This window comes from Augochlora pura, chromosome 10 (genome assembly GCF_028453695.1).
Source record: "Augochlora pura isolate Apur16 chromosome 10, APUR_v2.2.1, whole genome shotgun sequence".
In the NCBI taxonomy this organism is placed as follows: Eukaryota; Metazoa; Arthropoda; class Insecta; order Hymenoptera; family Halictidae; genus Augochlora; species Augochlora pura.
Genome location: NC_135781.1, coordinates 9,890,236 through 9,902,438, shown reverse-complemented (window position 1 = coordinate 9,902,438; position 12,203 = coordinate 9,890,236). Strand labels below are relative to the sequence as shown.

The 12,203-nt window shown below is 34.6% G+C and overlaps 2 protein-coding genes across 5 annotated transcripts; both read right to left on the bottom strand.

The window, feature by feature from the left end:
- Positions 1–978: 978 nt before the first annotated feature.
- Positions 979–6,360, bottom strand: LOC144475509 (odorant receptor 10-like). Of its 3 annotated transcripts, XR_013494881.1 has the most exons (7): positions 4,635–6,360; positions 3,497–3,833; positions 2,628–2,840; positions 2,310–2,423; positions 1,789–1,944; positions 1,548–1,656; positions 979–1,270 (listed from the first exon to the last, which is right to left on the bottom strand). XR_013494881.1 is itself a non-coding variant. In XM_078191476.1 (6 exons), exons 1-6 carry the CDS (start codon positions 4,889–4,891, stop codon positions 1,606–1,608), a joined length of 1,128 nt encoding a protein of 375 aa, XP_078047602.1. In that variant the 5' UTR covers positions 4,892–6,360; the 3' UTR covers positions 979–1,605. The 3 variants fall into 3 exon arrangements, 2 of the variants coding, with proteins under 2 accessions (XP_078047602.1, XP_078047603.1); XM_078191476.1 differs by having other exon boundaries at positions 979–1,656; XM_078191477.1 differs by lacking the exon at positions 2,628–2,840 and having other exon boundaries at positions 979–1,656.
- Positions 6,361–6,492: 132 nt separating this feature from the next.
- Positions 6,493–11,067, bottom strand: LOC144475506 (uncharacterized). Of its 2 annotated transcripts, XM_078191471.1 has the most exons (6): positions 10,664–11,067; positions 9,685–10,021; positions 8,783–8,995; positions 8,594–8,707; positions 6,737–6,892; positions 6,493–6,607 (listed from the first exon to the last, which is right to left on the bottom strand). In XM_078191471.1, the coding sequence occupies exons 1-6, from the start codon at positions 10,918–10,920 to the stop codon at positions 6,557–6,559; spliced, it is 1,128 nt and encodes a 375-aa protein (XP_078047597.1). In that variant the 5' UTR covers positions 10,921–11,067; the 3' UTR covers positions 6,493–6,556. The 2 variants fall into 2 exon arrangements, with proteins under 2 accessions (XP_078047597.1, XP_078047598.1); XM_078191472.1 differs by lacking the exon at positions 8,783–8,995.
- Between the last annotated feature and the right edge of the window lie 1,136 nt (positions 11,068–12,203).

The following is a 12,203-nucleotide window of genomic DNA, read 5'->3' as shown; positions in this document are numbered from 1 at the left end:
TTCTTCAAAGTTTGAATATAGGTAAGAGTTCAACTGTGTGGATAATTTGAATGTAAGGTAAATAGTAATTTTGGGTCTTTAAATAAAACTTTACATTCAAACAATATTTGATATGAAGATAACAATACTCAAATAACTGCAATTATTTCAGTTCTGTCGTAAATATGAAGTGCCACAACTTTGCACAGCTTTTATCATTAAGAAAGTTATTAGAAATGGCGAAAATTATTTTAGCAAATTTATTTTAACTGAAAATATATTATCGAGTGATGCTCGCTCATGTAAAAAATAAAATACATTTACCGTGCATATAGAAATCCTCACAAAATTGAGGGCCAACGTAATATATTTGTTACATATTTCGCTCCTAGCATATTGAGAGAAAATGATATTAGTGACGTAGTAAACCTTAAGGGGATTTAAAGAGAGGTTCGAGTGCAGCGATCAATAAAGGATATCATGGTAGGAAAAGGCAGAATTTACTCTCGCCCGGAACAGTACCGCGCTGACTAGCTTAAGCTGGGGCCTTATTTCTTGACCATTTCGGAACATGTTCAAAATCCTGAGGCAGATAAATCTTTTTTAAATGTAATATTTATATCGCTATTGTTTGCAATTAAAACTACCGCACTTGGCATTCTATTAGGTTGGTGCATATGAAATGTCGGATTTCTAAGCGAGTATATAAAACTGCATATCTTTTTTCAAAAGCTATTAATTTAATCAAAATGTGCCCCATTTGTTTCAATACACTTTTCCCAACGCGAGTTTAATTCATAAATGTCTTTCTTCAAGAAATTCTGATTTTTCGGATCAATAAACTGTAGTATGGAATTTTTCAGACTGTCTACATTTAATTCTCCAACAAAACAGGAGATTTACGTTTCTAAAAACATTAAATAATAGCAAAGTATACTATATTCAATCGCAATAGGAAGTCCAGTTTGCTTACTAAATGACTGTAAGAAGAAAGTATTTTTGTGTCATTTCTAAGTGATGAGATTGTTTGTAAAATGCAATTAGATCTTTATTTTCGTAGCTGCTTAATAATATAACTATACAAGCTGTTGAAGAATAATATGTAATGCTCTTGATTGTCAAGCCGCTACATTAGCGTTGTCTCTTAATTCGCAAGTGATTCAGGCGACAAAAAATTAAAAATCTGGCTAAGCTTCTTTTGCACCGCAATAAGGAAACCTTACAATTAATCTTCATTTGAGAAATGATATGGCAATGCAACGATTTAAAGTAAAGAGTGAGGCAGAGGTATCTGTAAATAAATATGTTGGCTGTGAGCTCTATGAAATTATAATGTTGTCAGAATTTCAAGAAAAATTGAAGTGTTAGTGTTGCTTCCGCCACAGCGAAGCAAGCATTGAAACGTTTTTGCATTGTAGAGATTAGTGTTGGCGAGAGAACCATCAAAATCACCATCAAAATACTGAATAAATTGAGTCCTCATAATTATTGGAGTTTACAATGTTATTTGAATAGACAAGCACGTCACTCGAAATAGTGTACATGAAAATAGTTCAACAAATAATTACAAGAAAGTTCACTATCCGATGTACAGCCATTTTTACACTCTGGCGCGAACGGCAATTTTTAAAATATCGCAAGAAGTACCGACATGTAAGACCCGGACGCTTTCATAATCTATGAACACAGAAAAATTACGAACACAAAATTACTACTGGAAATTATCTTTAGATGTGTTGCAAATTGCATCCGTGAGAAGGATAAAGCGATTTGCAATTAACGATCGAATAAATGTAACAGAATCTTTACCTTGGTGAAGCTTGCTAAACTAAGGGTTGAGAAGTTGCCAAATGTTAGTGGCAATCCTGTTTGAGATTTTAGAATTAGAAGTATCAATTGGCGAGTGATGTTAGGTTGTAAGTCGTACCAAGATACTTGATATGCTGCTTCGATGATCATGTTGCTCTAAAATAAAAAGAGAAAAATTAATGCGTTTGTTCGATATATCTGATGAAATATAGTAAAGTTTAGCGATTATTAAAAATTATTTCTTCAATGATTAAACCAGAAAATTTTTCTGTTGAAATGTAGAAAAGAGTTTATCTGTGTGTATAAATTTTCTAAAATTAATAAGATTGTACATTGATTTCTAGTTTAGTAATTAATTAATGATTCTTCTCAACTTTTACATATGTATCGCGTAAATTTCAGGTAGACGTAATCTATGAAGGAGACATATTATTTTGGAAAAAAAAAGATCGAATTAATTATTACTCATATATTCGATGGAATTCATAAAAAATTACAATTTATATATAGTAATTAATTACTTTAGTATTGAGATACTCTCCAGCACAGCAATATACGAATATTTCTAAGCATATCACGATGTAGGCAGACACATTCTTTAACAATAAGGAAAGTCCGTCATCTAACCGTGTTGCCTGAAACACAAAATAGCCAGCAGAATTACAATCAAGACATCTTTTTTATATAATGCATTATTAATAGTTCCTATAACGATGCTAATAATAGTATAGGTAATTCATAGGTGATTCATGTGCATTAGAATTTACGAGTATAAAAGACGTAGAATTTAATTCTTCAAAATCCAACAGGATGAATAACACGAAATCATTTCTGCTTACTGTTATAACTAGATATCCAAGACAGCACGTAACAAGAGTATTCGATATCAATTGACATAGAGATATATGTGTAAAGAGTTTCTCAATCCGCTGTGTAAAAGCGACTATTTCTTGATGTTTAATGATAACGAATCGTATTTTCTCTGTCTCTTCAGTGGTTATGTTCGTTATTATATCGCACAATATGTCTATGAGGCATCCTGCGTGAAGTGTCTGAAAACGATGATACCAAATGATAAGAAAGAAACGTTGTTTTTGCTATATGTAAATTATAATTTTAAACAAAATGCTGTTAGTGCTTTATAAAAGAATATTCAGAAATATTTAGTATTAATAATTAGCTCAAAAGTCACTGCCGTTTAAAATTTGTACAGTGTCTGACTCTTTGTATGATCTATGGAACTCAAATGCCCTCATGCAAGCTCGATAGATTTTATTCAATAATAAACTTTACTTGTATAGTTTTATTATTGAATAAAATTTATCGAACTTGCATTGGAGCATTTTTACTTCGACAATATCAAACGGATATCTACGACATACGAAAGGCGAAAATCAATTGCACAGCTCAACAAAATTCACTATGCAGTTTGATATGACACGGAGGCATATTTATTAGAAACATTTGTTTTAAAACATTCGCATTGAAACAACTGGTAGCGTTACCAGTGGCGTTAAAACCTTGAGGTCAACAAATGTATTATAAAATGAACTGATCAAATTTAATTAAGTTTTAAGAGACGTTTGAACATAGAACATTCTGTATTCACGCTCATCTCTATCAAATGCAGCTCAAGTTGAACGCAACAGAGCGTGCACCGTGTCAGAATCGAAAAAGCGATTACGCAAGCATAATAATGTATACTTACCACCATAACAAGCAGAGCACCGAACATGCCGAAGGTGAACGAGGTCGCCGTTTGATGCAAAATTTGCGCAGCAACTACGAGCTCGTAAGAAGGGGATTCGTTGATCTCGAACGGCAAATCCATCTTCAGGAGGAGCTCTCGGGGCATCGTGTCGTTGGTTCGTAGAAATGCGAGACCCCCGGCTGCGTAAGAGACTGCTGATGCCAAGTAAAGGAACGCAATTGCGGACGTTAAACGATGTGAAAAATCCGCTGTTTTCGATATCACATTATTCGTATCGATAACAGCATATTTCACACAATCTTCCTCCATGGTTGATATTATTTCACATAGCACGCTGCGAGATATCGTTATTAAAGGCAACCGGTCTTCTTCAGCTAAGAGTTATAGTGACAGGCTGTTAGATTAACTTTCGCGATCGGGAAATCAACTGCTTCGAGTACGAGTAAACGAAAGGAATTAACACTGGAACGATCGCATAGAATTTCAGAGTTCTTGTTTTACAAATGCTAAAATTGGAAAAAATATTTTGCAATTGCCAGATGCACCTATTTGTTATGATAGTGCTCGACGATTCTAGTGTTAATCATCACACATCAATTTATTCTACATACTCTGCAGCCACTTCTTTGAAGTTCTTCTAAATGTTGTGATCGAAATTAACATAGAGATTTAATAATTTCAACTTTACATTGGCATTTAAACAATTTTAATTTAGTAAAAAATGATCGAACAACGGTAAACTCATCTCAAACGTACGATAAATTTTTTACCCGGACGATAAATTTCGAAAGAGGCTAACGGTGAATTGTTTGAATAATTATGTGCTACAAAATTAAATTTTTTATTCATAAATAAACAGAATGAAAGAGTAAAAAAAATTTAATATATAAGTGAAATATAAAGTTAGTTATGCCCGAAAACACACCGAAGACACCTAAATTGTCTCCACTACCCTACGTACGTCGCGTTGCAATATGTTGTTTTCAAATTCATGAACGAAAGAGTTGCTACGATCCTAACTCACTCATATGTATTATGATATATCATACAATGGCATTGTACTAATAATTTAGAAACTCAATTTATTGTTCTAATTTGTTGAAATTAGATTACGTCTATAGTAAAAACAACTTACCTGTGATTCATCCAAATAATAAACAGCTTGATCATCACCAAAGTGTATGGTAGTGACATGCTCACACATTCGATTATTTTGATGAGACCGTCGCTTTTGAAATGCGTAACTATGTATTTGTACTGGCAGAACTGCCACAAAGCCATGGAAACTATCCAGTAAAGTTTATGCAGACTCGGCAATGGTGTGCCGGGCCAAATTCCGACGAAATGAAGGCCATACCGAACTGTTTGACTAATTGTATTCCGTAGTGTCATTTCGCGGCTGAACCTGTTCCCTAGACTTCGTGCTTTCTTTGGTACGCCGTGTTCTATCGTACTCGATGCATCGTGTCAATCAGTATTACACCGGACAGGACATCAACCAAGTCCCGTGGTAAACTGCAAACCCACTCGGAAACCATGCTCGAGCAGAAGTTCCTGTAAGCGTGGCCTCTGACCACCGACCACTTGTTTCTTTTCACATGGCCAGCATAAATATTCAGAATAAATGATTGCAGGTTTCGATAGAACAGAAACAGACGAAGAGAGATTCGCCAGAACACAAGTTTTACTTCGAATGATCCGTATAGTCAAGTTTATCGCATAAATGAGCGATTTCCATTAAAAATACAAATGACCGCGCGGCGACGCGTGAGTTCGTTTTCTATTGATTGGAATTCGATTGAGTTCGGCGAGCCGAAGTTTCGAAACTGAAGAAAAAATTGTGACATCGCTCGAGGATAGATTGAAACGGTAATCCCGTTTCTGTCGCGAAATGCCGAGCACAGAAAAAGTTTCTACCTACGTGTCTTCTAATTGTCGGAAGTCTATTACGTTCGAAGCTTCCTGCCAATCATTGTTGCACTCGGCAGAACACCAACGAAGTCCTACAATGCACAGAAAACCTATTCGAAAATTACTCGATTGGTCGTGGCCGTGGTTCTTTTTCACTTTTCGCACGCGCACTCATTTTTTATTGATTCATGCAGGATTTTCAGTAAAGCGAAAGTTCTGCAAAAGCTTAAATACTGTATGAGAAACCAATTTGTTTTTCAACATGTTACTTGATTTTCGACTAAGAGTGATTATGTAATGAAAAGGTTAGTATTTCAACAAAAATTATTTAAATCGGTACAATTTTTACGTTCCAGTATTTAAAATTGCTTTGGATTAAATAAATCTGAGAATCATAGTGCCATAGTTGTCACGATAGAGATTCACTTTATATATATATACTGCAATTGCTTATTTTTATTAACTTAAATTACTGCAGCAACAGTCATTCAGAAACCCCATAAAGTTAGCAGAATTCGTGCGTTCTCCGTATTTCATAATTTCTCAGCCTTTACAGTATAATTTTTTTACAGCCCAGATCAGAACTGGAGATTATCTCGTTCGCGATAAAAATGTGCCTTCCGAGTCCTGCCTAGATCTTACAAAGATATTCTAAGTGTTTGTTTCCGATTAATTAACATTTTACCGACCTGTCATTCGGCCGTAAACAGTTTTATATTTTCGTAACACTAGCATTAAACTAATTAACAATTATTTATTTTATTCATCACGAAAGGTATCTAATATTTAAAAAATTACACACAATTGGTTGCCATGAAAATTGATTCACGGGCTACCGGTCAAGATAAAAAACCGATTCATAGGCTACCAGTTGGTAAAGTGTTACTATTATTTCACTGTTTGTCCTAAAACAATGTTGCAACATGAAAACAAGAATGTGATACGGAGATACATATAACAAGAGACAATTATTTCTTGAGCTATAAAAATTGTATATTCGAGATATGTATGCCTGTGATTTTCGAAAGAAATAGTATTAGAAGTTGCGTGGAAAAATAAAAATTACTTCACTTACAAACGTGTTGCTTGAATTTTAAGTTTTAAATTGTCGTATGCTATATATACAATACTTGCAAGGTTTAAATTTCAGGACATCGCAAGAAGTACTGACATGTAAGACCCTGACGCCTTCATGATCTAGAAAGAGAACACGCATAAAGTTCTTTATACCGTTTGAATTGCTATATACACATATTTTTATCTATAAGCAAGCATCTTCTGCAAACATTAGCCATCGTCGTCATACATATAACATAAAAATCTTACGCTTGTGAAACTTTCCAAATTAAGGTTCGAGAACTTTCCAAAAGTTAGAGGTAGTCCCTTTTGAGCTCTTAATATTAAAAGCACAAGTTGTCGACTTTTAATCGGTTCCATGTTGTACCAAAGCGATTCGTACACCGTGTTGCCGATCATTTTGCTCTAAAAATTTGTTGAAAATTTAGCAATATACGCATACGTATGTTCATTGTAAAATATTAGATGTTTATGTACTTTTGTCGAAAACAAATATGAGAAATACAGTAAAATACAAAATATAATTAACCTTCATCCATTCCTCGTGTCAATTTGACGCGTACTTTACTGATTTGTGATTAATCTTATTTTGCACTGATTTCTTTTACCTTAATTTTTCATTCTCGCAGAAAAAATGTACAGAAACAATTATTTACAAGGAACTAATTAACACTGTGATCGCCTGAAACTTACTAATACTTTTCAATGATCGAACTATGTTTAAGAGAAATCAGATAATTCTCTGCTAAATGATAATTTCTACAAAAACTTATCACATTATATTAACTTTAGCATGTTTATGGAAGGGTCAGAAAATGTCCACAGAGTTTTATATATAAATAACTATTCTTCAAATAGAAAAAACAAATAACCCGGTCTTAAGCGAACCCTAATTTTGATTTAAAATCAAAATTACTTTGGCAACATCCCAATACTACCTTAAGCGTTCTAGGGACACAATCTTACATATTTTTTAGATAATGGACGAGATTGTTGTAGTCGTTGAATAATTTTTTTAAGAAATTCTTAGCTGTCGATCTTCGACTTTAAAAGAAATATTTTTAAAAAACTGACGTTGTTAAGTTGGAACAATGAGGGTTGAATGGAGGTTGAATCGAACGATATATTAATCCAAAACATGAACATACTACTGAACATTAAAATCAGTAACAGAGAAACTAAGCTCCTGTTCAGGTTCGTAGCCGAAACAATTTGATTCAGCGCAAATATGTGCAATTTATTTATTATTGATCTAATTATAAGTGTGTTTGGAAACATTGACGTTGTTGACGTATTAAACCGGAAGGGGGGGGGGGGGCGAGCACAAAGAGAAGCCTGAGTGCAGCGGTCAACAAAGGATATCATAATAGCAATAAACAGAGCTGTAGTTCAGTGTTTTAGATTATATTGAATCTCCGTCACAGCTTTCGTCCGCACTGCTTTGACAAACAGGAATTAACTGAAACGAAGTTCGACCGACACCACCATTGACTGTCAACAACGTTAACCCTCGACCGACGAGATAGGGTTTCAATGCCTTCGTAGAACTTCACAAGTGATTAATTATTCAACTATATCTGAATTCTTGATGAAATTAAGTAGAATCATTCTACAAAAATCTTTTGCGTTAGTTGCAGAATACTGGAGACCAATCAAAATTTGTTCAATCTTCATCAATCATTCTAATAAGTTGACGATAACATATGTTTATGTAATATAGTTAATCACAGATGCATTGAATCTGCAATCTGCATGAAACACATAAAAGATCGAGATCCAAGAATAATTTGTTCACTAAAAATCATAAACTTTAACAGAAATTAAGATTTTTCTGTTGTTACTAAAAAAAAACTCAAGGTGACCTTCACATGCTGACAAAAAAGTGAAAAAGATAATTGTTACATTGTGCGCTCCCTTCGAACCATTTTTGCACGCATCAATCATAGGGTTGTTCGAAAATTTCGTTTTCAATCTTTTAATTGTTAGTGCTTTTTCTGATACTCTTACAACACGAAACCTCTTGGAAAAACGCTATTACTTTCCGAACAACCAAATGTTTTACTCCCTGTAATGAATTCCAAACATTAATTGAGTTTATTCAACAACCTTAATGTCGAGGTATTCTCCAGCAAAACAGTATATAAACGCTTCCAGGCAAATAACATAATAGAACAGTACGGATTTGATCAGCATAGGAAGTCCGTTGTCGGTGTTCAGCGTCTGAAACGCAAAATCATTTTCATTCGAAAAATAGATATGCGCTACGTATGCGTATTCGCTTCTGCAATTACATACAATAACAATAAGATAACCTAAGCAACATGTAATCAAAGTGTTCGAAAAGAGTTGGCTAAGAGCTATGTACGTAAAGAGTTGTTCAATCCGTTCCGCAAACAAAATGATTTCTTGTTGTCTGCTGATGAAGAACCGTACGTGTTCATTATTAATCGTAGATAGATCCGATAGAGTGTGGCACAAAATATCAACATGACACCCCAGATGAAGTGTCTAAAAATAATGATTTTATCATTAAACCGTTGCAATAAATAACAAAATAAATTTCTTCTTTAATATAATAAAAGAAATGGCTGACATAAAAACAGTCTTAGCAACATATTCGTCCACAGACATAATACAAATTACACAGAAAGTATTGCTTATATGACCACAATTAAAACAAGGTTAAGATGTACCACCCTGTAAATTAAAAATTAATATCTAATAAACGGTGGCTCAAAGGTACAAATTGAGTTTGAGGCTTTTTAAAATGTTAGAGGAACTAGTTTGTTAGATGGTGACTGACAATATTTTTTTAAATATCAATTCTTTTGATTCAATATTAAAAAAAGCTATTTTAGTTTTAAAAAAAAGTATTCTGTACACATGCATAATATGTTCTGTTGCTGGAACAAATATGTTCCAATATTTTACAAACGATTGATATTTGTACTTTTATGTTTTCTTCAAATCAGAAGCTTTCCACAAATCGTGAATTTTATGTATTTATAACAACTACGTGTAATTGAACATTTGAAACAATAGAAAGAATGTTCAAACATTGCTAAATGGTTTTCTACTTATTAAAAGTGGATAGAAATTGCAAACTGGCTCCCGTTTCTTACAACTGATCCAGAACGTTTTTACTTTACAGAAAGATCCGCAGTGAAGTCGTAATGATTGAACACATTTCCGCTTACCACCATCAAAAGAAGAGCGCTGAAGATGCCAAAGGTAAATGCCGATGACGTTAGAAAGAGAAACTGTGTTGTTACCACGAGCTCGTAAATCGGTGACTCGTTTGTCTCGAATGGCAGATCCATGTTCAAAAGAAGTCGATGTGTCGTTGAATCGTTGCTTTGTTGGAACGCTAAGGTACCGGCTGCATAGAAGCCCGCTGATAGCGGGTAGAGGACAGCAGTTATGGTTGTTAAACGATAGGAAAGCTCTGCCGCTTTCGGTATCAACTTGTTTGTATCGATGGCCGCATATTTCTCACAGTCCTCTTCCATTGTGATCAAAAGATTGCTCAAGACGCTACGAGGTATCAACGTGTCAGATATGTCCTTTTCGTTTCATCGAGGATTACGTAATTTCTGTTTTATAGCTCAATTTCAGTTATCGATCGAATGAAAAATCTGTCCGTTCAATGGTAATCGAGTGTCTCCATTTATTTTGCAATAAAGAGACAGCTCCGCTCTCGTAAAGCAATTAAAAATAAAATACGGTTTCAAACGTACTGGGAATTGATGGTTAGCTAATATTCGTGATAATAAATGATCAGACTAAGAAATAGCATTTCAATGTTGGAGCTACCTCATTCTTAAACCAAAATAAAAGAAAAATGAGCATCGATTAAGGAGAATTAAGAACCTTCCATAAAGATCCGCAGTTTAGTTACAGACGTTACTGTAATGAACGATGTACGCAGAAGTAATAATATTTTAATGACGCAACGAAGTATAAGTTTACGAAGCTGTTACTTCATTTCGAACATCCGTATCATCGCTTGGATCTAATTTACTTTTACACAAAAGAGAAAGATCACGATTTTCAGCGGTACAGAATACGTAACAAACATGTGTTATGTCTTTCAATTTTCGATAAAATATATTGTTGAACAGCACTATATTATAAATTTTATGCAGGATTGGGACTAATCCATTTCAGACAATTTACCTGTGATGTATCCAAGAAACAGTCAGCTTAATTGATACTAAAGAGACCGGCAAAACGATGGTCAAACTGTCGATCAGAGCTTCGAGACTCTCAGTTCTGAATCGTGCTATTATGTATCTGTACTGATAACCTTGAAACAGAACCATGAAGATCACCCAGAGAATTTTGTGTAAACCCGGGAGCGGTGTACCTGGCCAGATGCCGGCAAAATGAAGACCGAACTTAACAGATTTGCTGACTGTACTTGGCGATTTCATCTCACCGCGTTATTTGCTTTCTTCTTCTAAATTCCGCTCCCCTTTGATTTGAAAAATTTCATTATCTTTCGAACTCCACCGTATTTATTGCTCTCCTGGTTTCTAGCGTCCTGCATGGGACTGAAAACTTTCACGAAATTGTTGCGCTGCGTCGGTAGTATGCTCGTGCAAGCGATCATCGCGCATGATCTATATACATATTTCAAATAACGCTGCATGTATCATAAGCTTGTCGAGAATGGAAACGAAGGAAGGAGAAGTTGTTGTAACTTTCTTGCATTGGTAAATGATATTCATCGAAACTACAGAATCTGACGGGCAACACGCAAGAACATGTTAAATTGATTCGATTATGCAAGTTGCGGCGAATTCAAATTCTAAAATGGCAGAGGAAAAACGTTTATAAATAGATACGAGCGCTTACAGTTTCCAGGAATTTTCTTTCGCGATAGAAATACGAAAAGGAAAACAGTTATTTCATTCTTCCGGTTCGAATCCGTAACTGAAGTAGTTTCCGGATGAGTGACAGTGAAACGGTGATCGGAGACTATGGAAACGCCGATCTAAATACAGTTCTCAGCGAGTGTTACATTTTACCGCATCGAATATGACGATCTTGATTACAGTCCTCGAATAAAAGAATCAATTATTGATTTATAAATTAATTTATGAAGTTTATAGATTAAAAGCAGATCGAATATTTAAAATAGAAGTGTAAATAGTCATTGTATAGAATATAGGAGGCAATGACTGCACTCCCCTCCCCAAAGGGCTCGGAATAAAGTGCGCGGCAACAGAGCAGTATCAAGGCCTACGCCTCCTGACTACCTTCGCGGCGACTTGTTACCCCGAGATCTCCTCTTTCGGCTCATTTCGGTAGCGTTTAGGCGGCTACAGATAAAAAAGAACAAAGAATGGTCTAGGGCCAGCAACTGTGCTCCCTCCCTGAATACTGTGCTTCAATTGCTGTACTCCCTCTCTGAACACCATTTTATTCTTCTTTTGTTCGATATTTTCTAAAACTTTTTTATAAGCTCTATAGAAAATGTTACGATTTCAGTATCAAAAATTGAAATAATTTTTGCGGTAGTTTCAGAACTTCAGTGTTTTACATATTTGATTTTAACAAATAGATAATTAATTGAATTTAAATAAAAAAATGTAATACCTCTTACTTGATAAATATAAGGTTAATCATGCTAGAAGATGAACTAAAAATACAGTATTTGGCTACGCCACAGTAACTGATTCCCTTTTCCAATATAAAGTATAAAAGGTCAGAT